Source organism: Ursus arctos, unplaced genomic scaffold, assembly GCF_023065955.2.
Source record: "Ursus arctos isolate Adak ecotype North America unplaced genomic scaffold, UrsArc2.0 scaffold_5, whole genome shotgun sequence".
NCBI classification, from domain to species: Eukaryota; Metazoa; Chordata; class Mammalia; order Carnivora; family Ursidae; genus Ursus; species Ursus arctos.
Genome location: NW_026623067.1, coordinates 43101879 through 43121165, shown reverse-complemented (window position 1 = coordinate 43121165; position 19287 = coordinate 43101879). Strand labels below are relative to the sequence as shown.

The following is a 19287-nucleotide window of genomic DNA, read 5'->3' as shown; positions in this document are numbered from 1 at the left end:
TTAGGAGTGTTGATATATTAGTGTTAGTAATTGTTAGTTTTTTATAGTACTTGATCATATCTGTGAAAATGGGAGAGCAGTGTTTGCCTACCTTGCAGGGTTGTTGCCAAGAGCAGCTAACGAAGAGGAGCAGTGGCTCAGTGCCAGACACAGTGGGCCCCCGATAATGTTTGTTGAATGAATGAGAGCAAAGTGCTTCTCTCTAAATGTTTTCTATAAATGTTTCATCTTAATGATCAGCGGGAGCCTCCTCATGGAAGGAAGTGCAAAAGGGGTTCGCAGGGTGGCAGCCTGGGCTCGGGCCTGGTAGATTCTGATTATGTCAAACAAAATAGATTCAGCTCAGTCTATTTGGCACCATTGAAACTGTGCCAGTGAGCAGCAAATTGTGATTTCATGTTGGGGGAGTGCCAGAATCCAGATTTACAAATCAAAGCAAGCCTACCTAGTTCTAGGACCTTCTCTCTCCCCTCAATGGGCGTTGCTTACGTCTGAAAGACCTTCTGGATGTTTCACAAAATCAGGCCCCAGATGTTTGAAAGACTTTTGCAGACAAGGTAATCAATCCATTTGGTGGCCAGATGCTGTCTGAAAATTTTCCTGCTGCAGCACTGTGAGTTTCTAAATTCATTAGAAACATAAATTAATTAAATCTAATCAACAGTGGGTGATGCAGAAGATTAAACAGTGAAAAACAAATACATTTCCAACTGGGTCATATTAGATGCAGAGAAAAACACTCCACTTTGGAGGTGAAAGTCAAGTTAACCCTTTGTGTGATATTCTCAAAAAAACCTTGGCCACACCTGTGACCCCCGGTGAGCCTGTGGTTCTTCCCACGTAAGTCTACCTTAGTGGGTTCAGTGACTTCTCAAGACATAAACTGTGCATTTCTCTGAATGAGAAGGGTTCTGGAGTGGTATTACTTTGTTATGCATTAATAGGGGAAAAAATCTCCACCATGCTTTTATCATAAAGGGCCTCTGGAAGTTCTGCAAGTCCTCTGCACTATGCATATAGCAGTATTTCCCAGGAGCATTGTATAGTCATAAATGTTAAAACAGAGTGAAGCATCCTTCCTTATTCCACACTAGAATAAGTTACCTGAGTTCAGTGTTCTTGTTTATCAGCGCTAAATCCCCAGCATCAAGAAGAGTTTCTGGCACATAGTACGTGCTCAGTAAATATCTGTTAAATGAATGAGTTGTGGACGAACTTATTAAGTATAGATTTCTGAGTTACTGATTTGCCCAGATGAGTCCCCAAGATGTGACATAAAGTGTGAGCTATTTCCCAACAGTGTTTTGACTTTTTTCACCCACAGATCAGAATCTTGAGGGACTGACAACCCATAGGATATATTTTAGAAAATTCAGCTCTAAAACATTATTGTATAGCACCCCTAACCTTTGTCCCATATCTTTTACCCTCAGTCTAAATGGAACTGGAGAAGACTCGGGGTGAGTAAATTGTGAATTTATGGGGCCGACTTTTGGGTGGGAGGCTGTTCTTCGTGGAGAGGCCAGCCTTTAAGCTGCGGAATTGACTCATTCTCACTTTGGTTTGCCAGCGTAGACAAATGGCCTCAGGCTCCATGGAGAAAGGGGTTGCTTCCTCCTTTGTAGCCGCTCGGAGGTATCCGTTTCCAGAGGGTGCCCACACACACCCAAGACCAACGACTGCTAACTCAAATGCCTACAGAAGCCAAGTGACATCAAAAATGAAGGCAGAGCAGTAGAGAACAACCTTTGGAGGCCAAAGGGGAGCTGACAGTTGGCCTCAAGGTTGGGGAACAGTAGGGAGTGGTGGGAGATGAGGTCACTTCAAGACCTTGCGCCCTTGTAAAGGAGGCGGCCACTCCCCAGCCCACGCCAGGCGCGGCTGTGTGGGAATGCCAGTCCAGTGGGACCAACCTGTTGATTTCTAAAGAAACTGAAAATCTGCATTGTTTATACACAAGTTCATAATTTCTAAATGTAAGCATCTCATTCTACAAATTGGAGCTCTTCGTGTAGGTGAACGTTGCGGTGTCTGAGAAAACAATCCCACTGGCCACATACGACCGTGCACCGCGGTTGGTGTTCTCTGGACTGTCTGGTCCTGTGATGCAGAGTGTGGGGCCTTGCTCTGCTTCTCTGGGATCCAAGGTAGTGATCCACATGGAGAAGTAACATATGATCCTATTTATCGATGGCCTACGGCGTGCTTAGCCTCGTGCTCAGCTCCTTACCATCCTTAGTTAGTGCCCCTAACACTCGGTACCAAAGCGGTACCAGTATCATTTGATTTTACACATAATGAAACTGAGAGTCAGAGAATTGAGGTTCCTTGTCCAAAGGCACGTCTGTTATAAATGGCAAAGCTGAATGGGGGTCTCTCTGACATCTAAAGTGAGGCTGTCCTCCACTTATTATATTACTTTTGGGTAAAGCATTACTCTAACTCTTACTTACTGCTTATGTGGGTCCATGCTAAGTGCCTTGCTTAAATTTACTTATTTCAGCTTCAGTATAATACCACCCCCCATTGTACAGATTAGGTAAATGGAAGGGAGAAAGAAGTGAAGAATTCTGCCCAGCGATGCTAGGATTGACACTGGGGCTGGGAGACTGCTGTTGGCCACCTCGCAGAATTGCTTCTCAAAGCCACGGCCTGGATTAGGCACAGAGAAGGTGCTCAGCAAATAGTTTTCCATTGACACCAAACCTCGTTTTCAGCTGTGTGCACTTCGGGGATCCTGAGCCGAAGGGTGTGGCTGGTGCCTCTGGGTAGCCTGTTCTTTCACCCGTTATTCCGTGTGACCCACCGGCACCTGTCATTCAAATAGCCTTCACTCTGTCACTTGGCTAACGGCAGGCATGCCGAGTGAAGACCGACAGGTCCTAGAAACTGTCTCAGCCACTAATGAACTGTCTGATCCGGAAAGCCCTTCTCAGCAATCGGGCAATCCAATTCAAACTGCGTGTCTGACTGAAATAGTTTACTAGGTCAGACTTCTTGGCACAGAAAGATCTTCCCACCCAGTCTCTGGTGTTCTGTTCTTTCTTCCTGAAAACTGAACAGGGTGGAGACTGGTTTAGACAGGGCTAGAATTTAAGAATCAGAAGGGTGTGTATACATTTTACGGTGCATGAGTTTTCATGTATATGATTAGCTTAGGAGAATAAGGCAAATGAAGATCTTAAAGAGAATGAGGGATGTTTATTTGGTTTTTAAATTGTCATGATTGTCCAGGTCTGCTACACCCAATTCGACTGAAAATCAAACGTGTGTCTGGTGTATGTGTGCATGCATGCATGTAAGAACAATATTAGAGATATGAACCCAGGTGATGAGGTAATAAGTATTAACAAATATTCTAGAAAAACTGTACTTCAATTGAACATCGATTCTGTGTCAAAGATGGGGCTGCCGGCCAGGAATAGCACGGTAAAAAATAAGTTATGATCCCTGCCCTGTTGAACTTTATAGGGGAGACAGACATTAACAGTAAACACCCAAACAAATCTATAATGAGGAATTCTGGTAGATGCTTTCAAGGAGAAGGATAGGGTGGTATAGAGCAGTATAGAGTGACTCTAACACAGGCTGTCAGAAACGCTCTGTCTCGGGAAGTGCTGGTTAAGCTGAAATTTAAAAAATTAATGGATGCTAGCCAAGGAGAAGGGAGGAGGGAGTGTAGTGCAGGCAGAGAGAGCAGCATGTTTGCAGACCCCAGAGTGGGAGGAAGGATGGCATTTATGAGATCCTGAAAGCAAAGTGGCGGGGCTAGAATGTAGCGAGATGAGGGGGTCAGGGAGATGGTTTAAGATGAGGTTTGAGGGGCGCCTGGGTGGCACAGCGGTTAAGCGTCTGCCTTCGGCTCAGGGCGTGATCCCGGCGTTATGGGATCGAGCCCCATATCAGGCTCCTCTTCTATGAGCCTGCTTCTTCCTCTCCCACTTCCCCTGCTTGTGTTCCCTCTCTCGCTGGCTGTCTCTATCTCTGTCGAATAAATAAATAAAATCTTTTTAAAAAAATAAATAAATAAAGATGAGGTTTGAGTGGCAGGAAAAGGCCAGTTCCCGTTTCCTTAATGATAAATTACCAAAAGGTTGTATTTTCCACTGGTTTCCTTAAAATGGCTTCTGGTACATTTTACTTTTGATTTAATTTCAGGTGAAGATTTGAGGTTGTGGCCAGTGTTAAGTCTGTATCTTGAGTATTTAACGGTTTTATTTCTTCCATGACCTGATAAAATATTGATGTTTAATTTCTTCCCATGGACTTTGCAGGAAATAATCAATGCATCACAATCAAGGCTAAGAACCTGCTATGGCATGTGTTGGATAAAAAGGAATTTTGCTACTGCATTTAACAGTTACTGGCTTTTTCGTGCCCTAAGCTTTTCCATACTCCCCAAAGGCAATAACTTAGGTTGTTGGAATCAGTATTTGAAATGTCCCCAAAAGTAGAGTACTTAAAGACATGGAAATATGTTCCCATTTCCACTCCTCTACATCTGCTGTGCTTAGGGGAAATGCTTCTGAAAATGGACTTGGCTCTTGATTTCTCAAGTATTGGGTTTATTTCAGAGATGTCCCAGGCCATGAACCTGTAGTCCTGAACCATTTAAAACAATAATAATAAGCTGTAGACAGAAATGGAGCATGTGTGACTCTCTTTTTAGGGGAGAACTGTGATATGCATTACATAGGCCAACAGTCATTTTTCCCCATGAGAATATTAGAGCTCCAGGTATGGACTATTTATATCATCTATGCTCGAGATCTTAGATGCTGATAAAGATGTTATCTATTAAAGAAATAGGATTCTGTCTTCAGGGAACCTATCATCTAGTTAAAGAAACATCACACACACACACACACACACACACGATACGGAAACATTCTATTAATATTTGTACCATAATCCAACATGAGTCATGCCCAATGAGAAGATGCTAAGTTAGCAAATTTTTACGTGGAATTTATTGGTAGAGCCAAAGATGAGTAAAACTAGGAACTGTGCCCTTAATGAAATACATTTCATTAAGGAAAGAGAGCAAATACCTTCTCAGTTACGCAGCTGCATAAGTGGGAATGGCTGTATAAGTATACGTGAGTAGTCCAGAGACTTGGGGGGAGCTGTATGAAGGAAGGGATTATGTTCCAATCAGGGGAGCTCACAGAAGACTTCATGGAGTAGTTGGCATTTAAGTTGGCCTTAAAAGATTTGTGTGTTCGTTTTTTCATTCAGCCACTAAACACGTGTTTTGTGCAAACCTCCAAAGTGCCAGTCCCTAGGCTGTGTGTCCCTGGACTAAAATAGCGAAAAAGATCTTGGCCTCAGGGGCATATGCGTTAGCGGGCACAAGTAATGGAAAGAATGTCTTGGGAAAAATGAAATTGCTTCACTAGTGGCCAGCACAGACTGTATTTGCGTAGGATCCGAGAGTTAGAGCTGCTGAGGTGACAGGAGTACAGAAGCTAGGTGGGAAAGTTAAGGCCGAACTCAGAAGATCCACTCTGCCATGTTAAGAAATAAAGCCCGTAAGTAACTATGAGTAAAAGATGAAGAAAGGATTGGGAAAAAAATAAATGACCCACAAAACGGAGGGGCGACAAGAAGCAATAGAAGGCAGAGGGAGAAGAAGCAGGACGCAGGAGGCAGGTGGCAAACGTGGGCTCTGGGACTAGAGCTGGGTCCCAATCCCAGCTCCCCTATGAGCCTTCCAGACGTGGACAAGTTATTTCTGTTCTCTGAGCCATTTCCCCAACTGAAAAATGGAGGCAGAGACTGAAATTGTGGAGTCTGAGTGACACTTAAATGACATCATATAAAACACAAAGCATAGATCCTGGCCAGAGGAGGTGTTTGGTAATGAGCCTGATAATACAGATTGAAGAAGAGAGGTTAGGTGAAGGGTCTAGTACTATGCCTGGCACTCAGTAGGCCAGCTCAGTAAATCACTGTTTCAAAGAAGAACTGCGATAGTGGTATTTTTCTGAGCCTGAACTATCTCGAGGCCAGGCGAATAGCTAGTTAATTTCAGTGAATCTTTGCATGACAGTTGTGATCCTCTCCCTGCAGCCACGCCGTAATAAAGGAATGTTCAGCTAGAAGAGTTTTCCATTGAAGACTGACTTCCTGGCAGGGAGATCTACAAATCACTTGGAAAGTTCCTGGCACCATCACCTGGGTCTGGCTATTTGCAGAGTGTCTATAAATCTTCCACAGGGCCAGATGAGAGTGTGGGTTTTTTCCTTTCCCCTCTGACAGACTTGTATCTTTCTATGCGATATTAGGAATGATGGTGAAAGTTACCCAAGAAAGGCCATGAGGAGGTCAGGCTACCCATGTGGGAGTGATCTGTAGTAGACTTACCATTTTAAAGTGTACGAAGGTGAGCAGCCTTCCATCCGGTCTGTCGACAGGAGGTATTGGACCTAGAGCTGCATAGCAGCAGAAGGAACAGAGTCCTTCCTACCGCTGGCCTCGGAAGAAAAAGTAAGGAGGGAGAGATGGAAAAAGGAAAAAGAGAAAAAGGGAAGGAAGGAAAGAAGAAAAAGAGGGAAAGAGGAGAGAAGGACGAGCAGGAAGGGAAGAAGAAACAGAAAGAAAACCAAGAGGTTTTTCTTTGATTCAGGGTGATGGCATGGACATCTGATATGTTGGTCTTTGGGAGAAATTCTTAGAATACTAAATGCTTGGAGAATCCTGTTAAACCTTCTATAAAGATGGGGTTTCCATGGCATTTTTCTTTGTAACCATCTTCTGGCTATGGATAGGAATTGAACCTGGGAAGATTTGATTTCACCTCTCAGTGGTGGACCAGTCCTGGGTACACTGACTTGTTTATTCATGCAGTCATTCATTCACTCATTCAGTCAGCAGTTCCACCTTCTCTCTTCTTCACCATTCATTTTTCCCTAGCTGCTGAAACTTTCTCATCAGCATATACACATGCTGTTGTTTCTGTGATTAAAAACAAACAAACAATGGTCTGATGACTTGACTTCCCTCACCATCTTCTGCCTCATCTTTTTCTAGGCTTCTCAGCAAAACTCCTTGAATAAAAGTGTCCATAGTCACTTCCTCTCATTCCCCTCCTCCCATTCACTCTGAAACACATTCCATGGTTCCACCAAACCGACCCCCACTTAGCCACAGAAACCACACTTGACAAAGTCAAAAGTGACTTCTGTGGTTCAAATCCAAAGGTCAGTTGAAGGGTTTTACCTTGCAGATCAGCGGTGTTTGGCATGATCGATCACTCTCCCCACCGGCATTCTTGACACTCAGCTTTTTTGATTTTCCTCCTCTCTCACCGGCTGTTCCTTCTTCTCTCTTCCTGATTCATTTTCTTCTCCCAACCTTTTAGATGTTGGGAGTGCCTCAAAGTTCAGCCCTTGGCCTTCCTCTCATTTAATACAGTCACTCCCTGAGATCTCATCCAGTCCCATGGCTTTAAATATCATCTGGAATGTTAAGTTTATATCCCCAACTCAGACCCCTTCCTCCAATTATCTACTCAGTATCTTTACTTATAAACCCCTCATACTTCACACGCCTGAAACGGAGTATCTGGTCTTCCCCCAAAATGCCTGCTTCACCCACAAACTTCCCATCTCAGTGAAGGCAACTCCATCATGCCAGCCGCTGAGGGCAGAAATCCTGGAATCATCCTGAATCCTGTCTTTCATACCTGTAACCAGTCCATCTGCAAATCCTGTGTAGTCGACTCAGTGTGAATCCAGAATCTGACTACCGCTCTCCACCCTGACTGCCAGCGCCTCGGTCTGAGCCACCTCACCTCTCACCTGGATTATGGCCACCCCCTTCCTGAGGCTCCTTCAGCCCTCCGCAGTCCATTCCCAGTGATACTTGTAGCACATCAGACCGTCTCACTCTTCTGCTCTGTCCCTTCCAACGGCCTTCCTTTCCATTTTTTCTCACTTCTTAAAAAATTGTGATCAAAGGAACATAACACAGAATTTACCATTTACCCATTGCTGTGCCCATTTCACTTTTAGTAAAAACCAGAGTGCTTGCTGTGATCTACAAAGCTCTCCGTGACCTGAACCTCTCATTTGTCTGACCTCAGTTTTCCCTTGTTTGTATGGCTCCGGCTACACAGGTTTGCTGACACATGCATGTTTCTCTCTGAGGATCTTCTCCCTGTCTGTTCCCTGTCAGAAGAAAGCATCTTCCTTCAGATACCCACATCGTGATCTCCCTCACTCTTTCAAGTCTGCTCAGGGAGCCCTATCACAATCACCTTATCTCAAATCTAAGCCTCCCACCTACCTCCAGAACTCTTAATCTCCCTTACCCAGCCATGTTTGTTTCCCAAAGTACACGACATATGATGCAATTTATTATACTCACTGACTCTTGTTTTTTCTCCACAGTAGAACATAAGTGCCATAAAGACAAATATTTTATCTATTTTATTAATTGATGTATACTCAATACCTAGAGTAGTGTTGGACACATAATACATGTGGTCACTGAGTATTTTTTGAGTGAATAGATGGAATTAGAATAAATCTATCAACATTTAGTATTTCTTGATTTTTCTACATTTTATATTCTGTTGATATCTAAATTGCCACGTGAACATGGAATCAAATATAATGGATTTTTAAAATATCCAGTTTTCAGTGGACATAAAAAAGCAGGAAGGATGTACTATAGTGCCTTTGCCTGAAGAATATTAACGTTTAGGGTCATGCTGGTGATGGAAATCAACACTAGTTTATTTATGCTATCTTTTACTGTTTGCCTACTATGTGTAAAGTTTTGTATCCAGTGTTTTAAAATACAGGCATCCAAGAGACAGTATTTTTTTTTAGAGGGGGGAAGGGCAGAGGGAGAAGGAGAGAGAATCTTAAGCAAGCTCCACGCCCAGCACAGAGCCTGATGTGGGGCTCAATCTCACAACCCTGAGATCATGACCTGAGCCGAAATCAAGAGTCAGACACTAAACCAACTGAGCCACAGGTGCCTCGAGAGTAATATATTTTTTTAAGATTTTATTTTTAAGTAATCTCTACACCCAACGTGGAGCTCAGACTTACAACCCTGAGATCAAGAGTCGCATGCTCTAATGACTGAGCCAGCCAGGTGCCTTGAGAGTAATATTTTTATATAATCTTTAAAACACCACAATTCCTAGCCAGGGGGAGAGAGAGAGAGAGACGGAAGAATGGAGGGAGGGGTATAGGAAGAGGAGAGAGAGGATACAAGAGAAAGAAAAATACTGATTCATAGAACTGTAAATGGCACATTTGGTTCCAATACTTTCTATTTTCTTTGCTAAAACCATTGAAAAATCATCATTGTATAATACCTTGTAAACTGTTAGCATCTTTATTGTGTTTGATGTAGAAACTTTATGTTTTAGGAGGAAAAATCCAGATATGGTCCTACTACATTCTTCTTTCATTTTTTGGACCCATCTAGAATTTAGCATACAGATATATTGTATTTATTGTTCAATTTGTCCTATAAAGAAAATTCAGATTTCTTTTTTTTTTTTTAAGATTTTATTAGAGAGCGCACGCATATGAGTGGGGGGAGGGGCAGAGGGAGTGGTAGACCCCCCACAGTGCAGGACCCCCCCCCCCAATGTGGGGCTTGATCCCAGGACTCTTGTATCATGATCTGAGCTGAAGGCAGCCATCTAACCAACTGAGCCACCCAGGCACCCCTAGGAGAGTTCTTGAATACAGGCATATGGATGACATGTGAGTTACCTTAAGTTTTAGTAGTGACTTCCTCTTGCCTTCAAGGTCAAACATAGGGTTCTTACTCTCTGGCTGAAAGACTTCCATTATAGGGTGTTTGAAAAACCTCTTTTCCAACATTTTTTTTTTTAACCTTAACCCTGTTTACCACTGTTTCCCAGTCCTCTAGGCTGAAAGCTTCTTAAAGATAAAGATAAGATGGTTTTTGTTTATAGCATATCCCTGGCACCCATATGGTATAGAATAGTAGCTGTTCGCCAAATAGATTCCTTGCATTTCAGACCTATTTACTCCAAATCCACTTCGGGTGTGTCATTGCTACCTCCATGCCCTCTCCCTATACCCTCTCTTCACCTACCCATTTGGTGCTTTCTCTTCCTGTGATTCATAGGACTCTTAAATCCTGCCAGTATGACAAAGGCTTTTTAGGATGAAACCTGGTCTTTACTGATCAATCTTCGTGGCTCTAAAGTCATAAAATATTCATTCCAAAATAAAAGCATTCCATTGTCTCACACCCCTTAAAATATGTTTCTCACATTCCTCCAGCATAAGTGTTTTGTTTGTTGACACTTTGTTTAGGATTATTCTCTATATGTGGCCCACGTTGGTGTTGATTCTCTGTAGCTCTCATTCAGTTATTGATTAAAGAAAAAAATGCAGAAGCATCCGTCATATGTTAAGACACTAAGCTTAAGTTCCTTATGGAGTTCACAGTTCAGAGACTGAGAAAGACATTTAAAATGGTCCTATTACTGTTGGAACTGCTCATGGTAAGTGGTGAGAACTGTTATGAAGGAGAAGAATGGGGAGCAGTGGAGCAGCCAAGTAAAGGAGGCTGTCTGGGTTTTGGGAGGAGTCATACAAGGCTTCGCTAAATAAATGAAATTAGAGTGAACACACAAATATGCGGGCGTTTAGCTCCCACAAGGCAGGTGCCTTATCTTTCTGACTTGAGAGCCTCTGGCATAGCAAAATTTTTGACCAAAAACATGCCAAACAGAATCCACATGATGTGTGTTTGGGCAGCACAATGCTGGCCCCAAATCTATACAGACCCACAGTCGTGATTAACTTTCTTATTTTGGACCCAGAGTCCCACTAACTTTGGGGTCCATGCTAGATGACCCATGTTGTCGATAATAGATCTGAATGATTGACAGAGTTTGCATTGCTCGAGCAGTTAATTACTCCTCTGCTTTCTGAAAGAGTGGGTAACAGATGGTAGATACCTTGATGGCAGATTCCGCTAGAAACCATGCAGGCTTGTAGGCAAGCCTGGACTGCTACCAATTTCCCACTGGGTTTTTCTGTATTTGGAAGACTTAGAATTTTTAAAACTACTTTGCCCTTTGGGCAGGTTTTGTCCCAATGGCAGGAACATTCTTTCTTCTCAGCTTCTGTGTGGTAGGAACTTATTTTGAATGAAAGGCAGTCTCCATCAACCCACATGTCCTGGGTCGTCCCATACCTGGTTCGTGTTGGGGATTAGGTCAGTGTGGGGAAGCTGTGTGCATGGCATTTGTTACACACCAGCTTCCCACCATCTGGATTTTCACAGCTCAGCAAGCTTGGTGGGCTCCCCAGACTTACCGGGAGAACTTGGCTTCTACAGAGAGCATGATTCGGTCCCTTTGAAGTCATAACTTTATGACGGACACCATGATAAATTGGGGGATGCTTCTATCTCAATAAGCTGCTTTCATATTTGAATCGTCGAACAAGTAATGTACCATTTCCACACAGGGGAAGGGGGAGAAACAAAGCACCTCAATGCTGGGAACTAAGCAAGTATGAAGGAACACTGGTCAAGTGATAAAGTGACATGAAAATGTGTGTGTGAGAGTTGGTGCACAGAGATTGCAGGACAAAGAACAATTTTTTCCCAATTCGACTTATGTTAATAGTCTGGCCCTGTGCAAAGTGCTATGAGGAAAACAAAGATGGAATGACATGTCTAATATTCATAGCCTTTAGATGCAAATAACAGAAAATCTATCTAGCAGTGGCTTAAACCACTTGGTATGTATTGTCTAACAAGTTCAGACATAGGCTCTTTCTGAGGTAGGTTTTTGTGATTCAGTGATGTCGCCAGGGACATTGCCTCTTTCTCCCATCTGTCATATTCAGCCTCTTGGCTTGTCACCTCATGGTCACATGATGGCTGCCACAGCTTCAGGTATCATGGCCACATAAAATCACACGTGAAAGCAGTAGTATGGGGGCGCCTGGGTGGCTCACCTGGTTGAGCATCCGACTCTTGGTTTTGCCTCAGGTCATGATCTCAGGGTTGTGAGATCAAGCCCCACATTGGGCTCCACACTCAGTGAAGTCTGCTTGAAATTCTCTCTCTCCCTCTCCCCCCGACTTATGCTGCGCGCTCTCTCTCTCTCAAATCTTAAAAAAAAAAAAAGGAGTATCCAAGGAGTATGTCAGTGTAGCCAGAAGGCCACTCCTCACTTGCTTCCTTCCTTTTATTCAGGGAGAAAAACTTTATCCCAGAATCTCTGCCTCCTTGCCCCCTAGCAGACTTGCCTGTGTGCCTCACAGGCCATATTTCAGTCCCATGGCCACCCCTAGACACAAGGGAGGCGGGGAAGCAAGAATCTGGATTTTTCAGCCACTGTAGTGGGAAACAGGCAAGGAAGAAAGGCACTGGGTGGGAGAAGCTAACCGAGAGTATCTGTCACAACACATTACTTGCCCTTAAGAGGCTTGGTCTTCATGGGCGGGCTGACACTGAAACAATGCCCATTTTCCAGCACTGTGCTTACAGTTCCATAGGAAGCAGCACTTGTGAAAAGATCTCGGGAACAGGGACTATTGGACCCTTCTACCTGCTTTCTTTCATGTAGGAGGAATACCAGCACCAGATGGAAGTTAAAACCAATATGCGCAGAATTAATTACATTCCAATGAAAGGAAAAGGATTCAGTATCTAAATACCAGACATTGGTCGGGTGACAAAGGAATCAAGTCTGGATCAGTCAGAGAGTGTATATTATACACAGAAAGTTCAGGATAGCAAGTACATGGCATGTGTACTGGCTATTCCGGTACCCATGCCAGACGTAACCAATTGATCTCGACACTCTCCCACCAAGCCCAGCTATGATATCAGAATCCTTCTCCCTGGGCAGCTCTTGCCAATAAACAAAATTGGTGAGCAAAATTAGACCCACTTGTTTTCACTGCTCAGCACTTGATATTTACTACTTCTGTCACGAGGACTGAGCTACAGGAATGTGAGAAATAGTACCAAGTAAAGCAGCTAATGCTACTACTGTACGAAGGCCTGACACATAGTCCTGTTTCATTACAAAGAAAACTTTGAATCCACGAGCAGAAAACCTCATGCATACACCTAGTTCGTGATGCAGGCTAACAAAGGCATGTGGATGAGTTTAGTTTCCTGCCACTCTAAAAAGACAATTTTCAACAGTGATATTAACAGTAAGATGAAAAATAAAATCTTTGACCCTGACTAGTGAGAAGGGAGCATTGGTTTCCAGCTGAGCCATACCTGTAGAGCCCGATTGTACGAAGCTTCTGTACTTACATAGTGTTTTTAACATTTGGAAACTCCTCTGTATCATGGTTCAGGGTGGTGGATACACTTCTGTATGCATTGATCCAAAGCCATGAAAGTGTATGGCACGAAGAGTGAATTTTACTATCTGGGAATTTAAAAAAGAAATGTTTAAGAAGTCTACAAAATCACTGAGATAGTTGCTAAAATCTTGTATTCAGTTTGAAAACCAATTAAAGTTGTTTACAAGTTAAAAATTGCTCAAGATGGATGGTTGTGATCTTAAAAAATTAGAAAATCCTGAAAAATTAGAAAAAGACTATAAGAAAATAAGTTTATCATTCACATCCTACCCTAAAACATCATTTTAGACTTGGGCTGGCAGACTTTGGCCTGTGACTATTTGTATGCTTGTGCTTATAGGAGTTAATTATTATTTTCCAGGGAGACAGATTGTAAGAGAAATTTCATTTAATATTTTGAGCATCATCTCGGTAGTAATGGAAGTTTTAATAAGTGTATATTGCTTTACCAGTTAAAAACATATATTTTTAAAAGAGAATACACTTTTAAAATTGCATTAATTACACCAACTGTTCTATTGCCTGATCTTTTTTTTAATTTTACAATATATTAAAATTTTTCAACAACTAGGCCATTTTGACCCAATTCCAGTAGTGGTACTTGGGCATATTCAGTTTGGCCATAACAAGACCTCTTTTTATCCCCCTATTTTGAGGGAAACCATACTCAAACACACTATTTCATGTATCAAAACCTACCAGAGAAAACCTCATCCAAGAAAATGAATGCCGACTTTGGGCCATGAACCAGAACCCAAGAAGGAGGCCACAGTTTTATGTAGATGGAAGAAGTAATTTTCATTCCCTTTGGGAGCCTAAGACTCCCCTGTTTATTTCATGAGCCACAAAGTCACTGCCAACCTAGCTACAAACCCCTATGCAGTGACCACAAAGGGTATACACATTGCCCCCTGTCCCTTACCGTGCAACGCAGGACCCATTGCCAATTAGAGCACTTCAGGAAGTCTGCACGTGACCTCCTAAACCCTTCTTAACACAACTTTCCAATAACTGCCCGTATTTCACCATTGTCATCCACTGTGACACCTATTTTCCCTCTTGGCTTGACCCCATCCTCGCTAAAGAAGCAGACAAATCTGCCTAGAGCCCAACTTACCACCTGGAAGAAAGCCAAGTATTGAGTGGGCAGAAGTGGCCAGCTGATATAAGTAGAGTAAATGACTTTATAGCATTACCTCCCAAATGTTTCTTAGATGAAAGATAAAACATTTAATGGGCTCTGAAGGCTAAATTGCATTACCTTCTCATTTGAATCTCTGTGATTGATGCAGAGAGGCCAGTGCTCCTGACCTGGTCAGTAAGACCTTGTCCCACCAGAGGATTTGGGTTTAGGTCCCCTCCAGGTTTAAACTGAGCCCTCATTTTATCGAAACAGTCACCCTGCTCTTTGGATCGTACATCATCTAATAGTTGTGCTCAGCCCAGGCGTTGTGTAGACTCCAGCCTACCATGGGACGGTGAGAGACTAGGGCATGCACTGGGGGTTCCCTCCATTTCTTCAGCCTAATCACAGGCATATAATGGCCAAGTCAGTTTTTATTATTCAGGTAAATGGAGACTTTATGTATGAATTTACTAGTCTGGAACCTTTGTAAGATGCAGAGATTGATTTTAGAAGAGAAAAACTCAGTCTTAGCTGTGCCTATTGAACTGGAAATGGGGTTACCAGGCCACCATCTTGTGGAAATTAAATCAGAACAAATAAATGTGGAACAGGGCAAACGTCCTACCTCCCAGGGTTTCCTTTTAAAAAATCATGTTAACTACATTTGACCTCCATAACTCTATTTGGCCTCTGGTTTTTGTTTTTAGTCAAAAACAGGCACTTTATCCACATCTGTATGGAGTAGAGGGAAAATGCTCCAGTTTGTAGCTTTTTTTAATAACAGTGGTGTGATTCGGCTTAGCATTTGATAGAATGAGTTGTCATGTACACATATCGTTTAAAGGTGAGAGTCATGTTGAACTTGATCAATTGATTTCTTTTGACCATGATTTTAGATGAAGTTATTGTCATAGGCTTGCTAGTTGATTGTTATCGCCGTGTCCTCTCTATACTCAACAAGAGTTATTTTATCTCGAGCAGCGTGGCTTTTCTGACTTCAACTGCTCTACCGAGAGCCTGTTGCAAACAAGAGTATTTGTATCAGAAGTTTGAGTATCTTGAAATTGGAATGTGGGGTGATTCATGAGGTTTGCATCAATTATTAAACAGTCATAGATGAAGATCTGCAGAGATGGATGGGGCAGTGTATTCTGGTTACACATACTGGCTTAGCAATGATAAATGAGTCGGGAAGCATGAAAGTTCAAAACAGGTATTAACTCGAGCTACAGTGGCCTGCGCTCTGAAGGGAGGTAGACAATAGCTGGATATAAACAACCTAATATACAGACCAAGTGAGTGGCAGGTTTAAAATCAAGCTAAGGTCTTGGCAAGAGAACTAAAGAATTTGAGAATCCTGCCATGCCCATCACCCTTTCTCTTACAAGTTCTTGTGAGAGGCATAGCACAAATAATTATAACACTTGGAAAATGGGACGTTTTTATTAGTGGGGACCATGCCTGGATCCCTCATAATGCAGAGTTCTAGTAACACTAGCTTGGATCATGTGGCTCAGCTGTGAGCTTGAGTCCCACCTTGATTTGACCTGTGTACCCCCGAGAGGGAGAGTGAAGACGTTTTTGCAGAGAGTCTGGGCAAAAGGACAAATGTGTATGTCATCTCTGGGAGGGTGAATTTTGTTTCCCTTGGAGTAACATTTCCTTGGAAACTGAGCCAGGAACTGACCTTGGAAAAGGTACTTAACTCGTCCTTCTGATACCCGACTTCACTAAAAGGGAAGGCCCATCTTTTGGTTCCAGTGTACCTACTAGAACTCTGGAGTCTGTGTCAACATTGCTGTTAAGAGGAGAGGTGTAGACTGCATTTTAGCCCGTTGTTGGCCCCAAAGATATAAGCGTGACTCTGGTAACCTGTACCCCCAGCCTCCCCACCGCTCTTTCCTTCTGGGCAGTGTTTATGTCGTCAGCAGTTTGAGAGATTCGCCTCAACCTGAGGTACCTGATAGAAGCTGATGTGAGAAGAAACAACCACATCCGCTTTAGGTTCTGCGCAAGTCAGGAAGCTTCGTGAATAACCCCATTGCTAATCCCTCCCTGAAAGTCAGAAGCAGGAACTAGTGTTAGAAGTGTATCCTAGCGCTCAAGTGCTTGTCTCAGGGCATTCTGAGCCTGCTGCAAACACTGAACAGCCTCCTTGTCTCCTCTTTACATGAAAGTGCTTTGCTAAGATACTTAAACTCTAACAAAGGAAAGTGGTCTAATAATTCACTTGTGGTGCCGGCTTCCCAGCCTTGCTTCCTCCGAAATGGGCACTTGTTACCGAAATGGGCTACTGAACTTACATCAGGACCTGAGTAGCCACACAGCTTCGATTGTGTTTCCTTGAAGTCACATTCATTTGGAGGAGTCTTCCTGAGTGGACAGACTAGATTTCTAGTTGAGATCACCAGTAAGGAATGGGGTGGCCTTTTCTGAAGAAAGACTTGGTAGACCAGAAGTCATAAACTCATGACTCACAAAACATATTCAGCCCACAGACAAGATTATTTTTTTTAATATCATGGCTTTGAAAAAAAAAAAAAACAGTTGACAATGTATAAAATTGAAGAGATTTTGCATAAAATCTGGATTTCCAGCTTCTTAAAAAAAAAAATCTAGCAACACGTGAAATATTTCATATCCACAATTGGGGTAAGCTGAGTAGCCACTTACCCTTAAGAGGAGCCACAGGCTTTTTACTTCACCTGGTTTACTTCACGCCCTGGCATCTCATGGCTCTGCTGGACTTTGAATTTGCTGCCCCTAGGGTCTGCCGTCTAAGAGGCCAAAACAGGAAATCATGAATTGTTCTTTTAAATGTGCTCTGCTTGAAAGTAGCTGTGGCTTGTACTTACTCTTTTTACTTCTGCACAAAGAATGACCATTGGAAGCATTTTCATATACAGGAACAGGACAGTTACATGCAAAGTGGAGAATTTTACACTACTTACCTGAATAAATCAGGCATACAAAGAAAATCCTGAAATGATGATATTAAAGTGAGATTTGAGATTTGAATTATTCAGGGATAATTGCCTTAGTTTTCCACCTCACTGTTTCCCCTTTGCTTTCCTCACACGGACATAATCTTCAGAATGTTCCTCTGTCAAAGGCCATTGTCATAATTCCCCTGCCTCTTTTTCTTTTTTTAAACTCATTTGCACTCTCGGTAGCAATTGTTGGAGCCCTGCAGGGGAATAATTGCAGAGGAATTAACCTCTGACATTTTTTCTAAAAATAGCCCTAATAAATCCAATCATAGGTAATTTACCTGTCCGTGTTCCTCCGGGGTAACCAGGGTTGAAGAAAGACCTGGCAGGCTGGCATTCCTTCAGCAATTATCTGTGATCTGAGTTCCTGGCGCCTGCGTATTTCTTCGTTCTGAAATGCAGAGTACAAATTGCCCTCTCCCCTCTGACCTCGTGACCCTGTTTCTCAGCACCTCGCTCCTGGGGTTGGAATAAGGCCTTGCTCTTCCAGAAGGGTGTGTTGGGCTCACCAAGAAAGGGAGCATGGGTCAAGCTGGAGCATTTGTGGGGTCCCTCCTGAATTCCTGCCTCCTAGCGTCCCAGTGATATCTTCCTGCCCCTTCCCTTTTCCATGTGGGATCTTCAAGCCTCCCCCGCCCCCGCCCCAGCCCTGGTGCGTCACAGGTCACAATCCTCAGCCCACGTCTGAACAGCCACACCTGAAACCTGTTTGGGGAGGTTTCTCTGTGTAGAAGGAAGGAGAGTGCAAAAGGTCCTGGGTGGGTAAAAGGTCTGTGGTTGGTAAAAATTCTTTAAAAAAAAAAAAAAAAAGCCATTTCCTGGAGCCATTAAAGAAATGCATTTTCTCTTGCCCCAAACAAAAGGGTCTGCATGTGCTTTTCCCTTTTGTTCTCTCCAGATGTTCTAAGAGCCTACCCTGCAGTGTGGGCATCTAGGAAATTGACTTTCTCAAATGCCACTTCTTGTGGCACTTAAAATACAGAGCCTCGAATCCTTGTAAATTCCACTGCAGAGACAAAGCCCAGAGCCCTTCAATGCACAGAAAAGTGTATCTATTATCTATCGTTTCAAAGTAAGTGTGCAGTTACTTTAATTGCCTTTGTCTTCTCCTTTTCAGCTGACATTATCTCTACGGTCGAATTCAACCACACGGGAGAATTACTAGCGACAGGGGACAAGGGGGGTCGGGTTGTAATATTTCAACGAGAGCAGGAGGTAAGTGGCAGTGAATGCAAAATGCCCATTTTCTTCGCTTTTTAAAGGAGGCCTCCTACTGTTCCTTAATCCTCATGTGTCGCCCCTAACCTTGCTGCTTTGCTAGCAAACTAAAAACTGCCAAAAAGTCATTAACATCAACAGTTCCACATTCAGGCTCCTGAAAGCACTTGATAATAGAGCCTTTTCCGGGCATGGCCTAATCTTTCCCAACCTGGGTGCTGCACATTCAAACTGACCTCACTTCCCATCTGACCTGCGAAATTCCATGGGTGCTTGTTGAGCAGAGAACTCCTTTCTGAGTGGGATTTCTCTTCCAGCCATTGAAATTAAGGCTCCCGATTTCGGGTGCCCCTGCAGAATACGTAGGAGGGGGAAAAAAAATAGCTCTTTGCCAACAGATGTGAAAAGGACACCTGGGGTGAGTAGAGAAGAAAGTGATAGTTCACCCCACCAAAGGGAGCGAAATCCCAGAAAGTGACATCTCAGAAATGCATGCGGCGGGCGCTTTACTGTAGGTGCTGCACGGGCCCCTGGAGCTCAGGGCTGTGCGCATTCTGATAGGAGTTCCAACTTCCAGCGAATTGAATCTCAAAAAGCCCGTTTCCGCCTG

The 19287-nt window shown here is 43.2% G+C and overlaps 1 protein-coding gene across 5 annotated transcripts in view; it reads left to right on the top strand.

The window, feature by feature from the left end:
• PPP2R2B (protein phosphatase 2 regulatory subunit Bbeta) overlaps positions 1-19287 on the top strand; it is a 439770-nt gene that overhangs the window by 319755 nt on the left and 100728 nt on the right. For all 5 annotated transcript variants that reach the window (XM_057307203.1, XM_057307204.1, XM_057307205.1 and 2 more), the window contains one exon: positions 18577-18674. In XM_057307203.1, coding sequence (XP_057163186.1) covers positions 18577-18674 — 98 coding nt within the window. The remainder of the gene's footprint in view (positions 1-18576; positions 18675-19287) is intronic.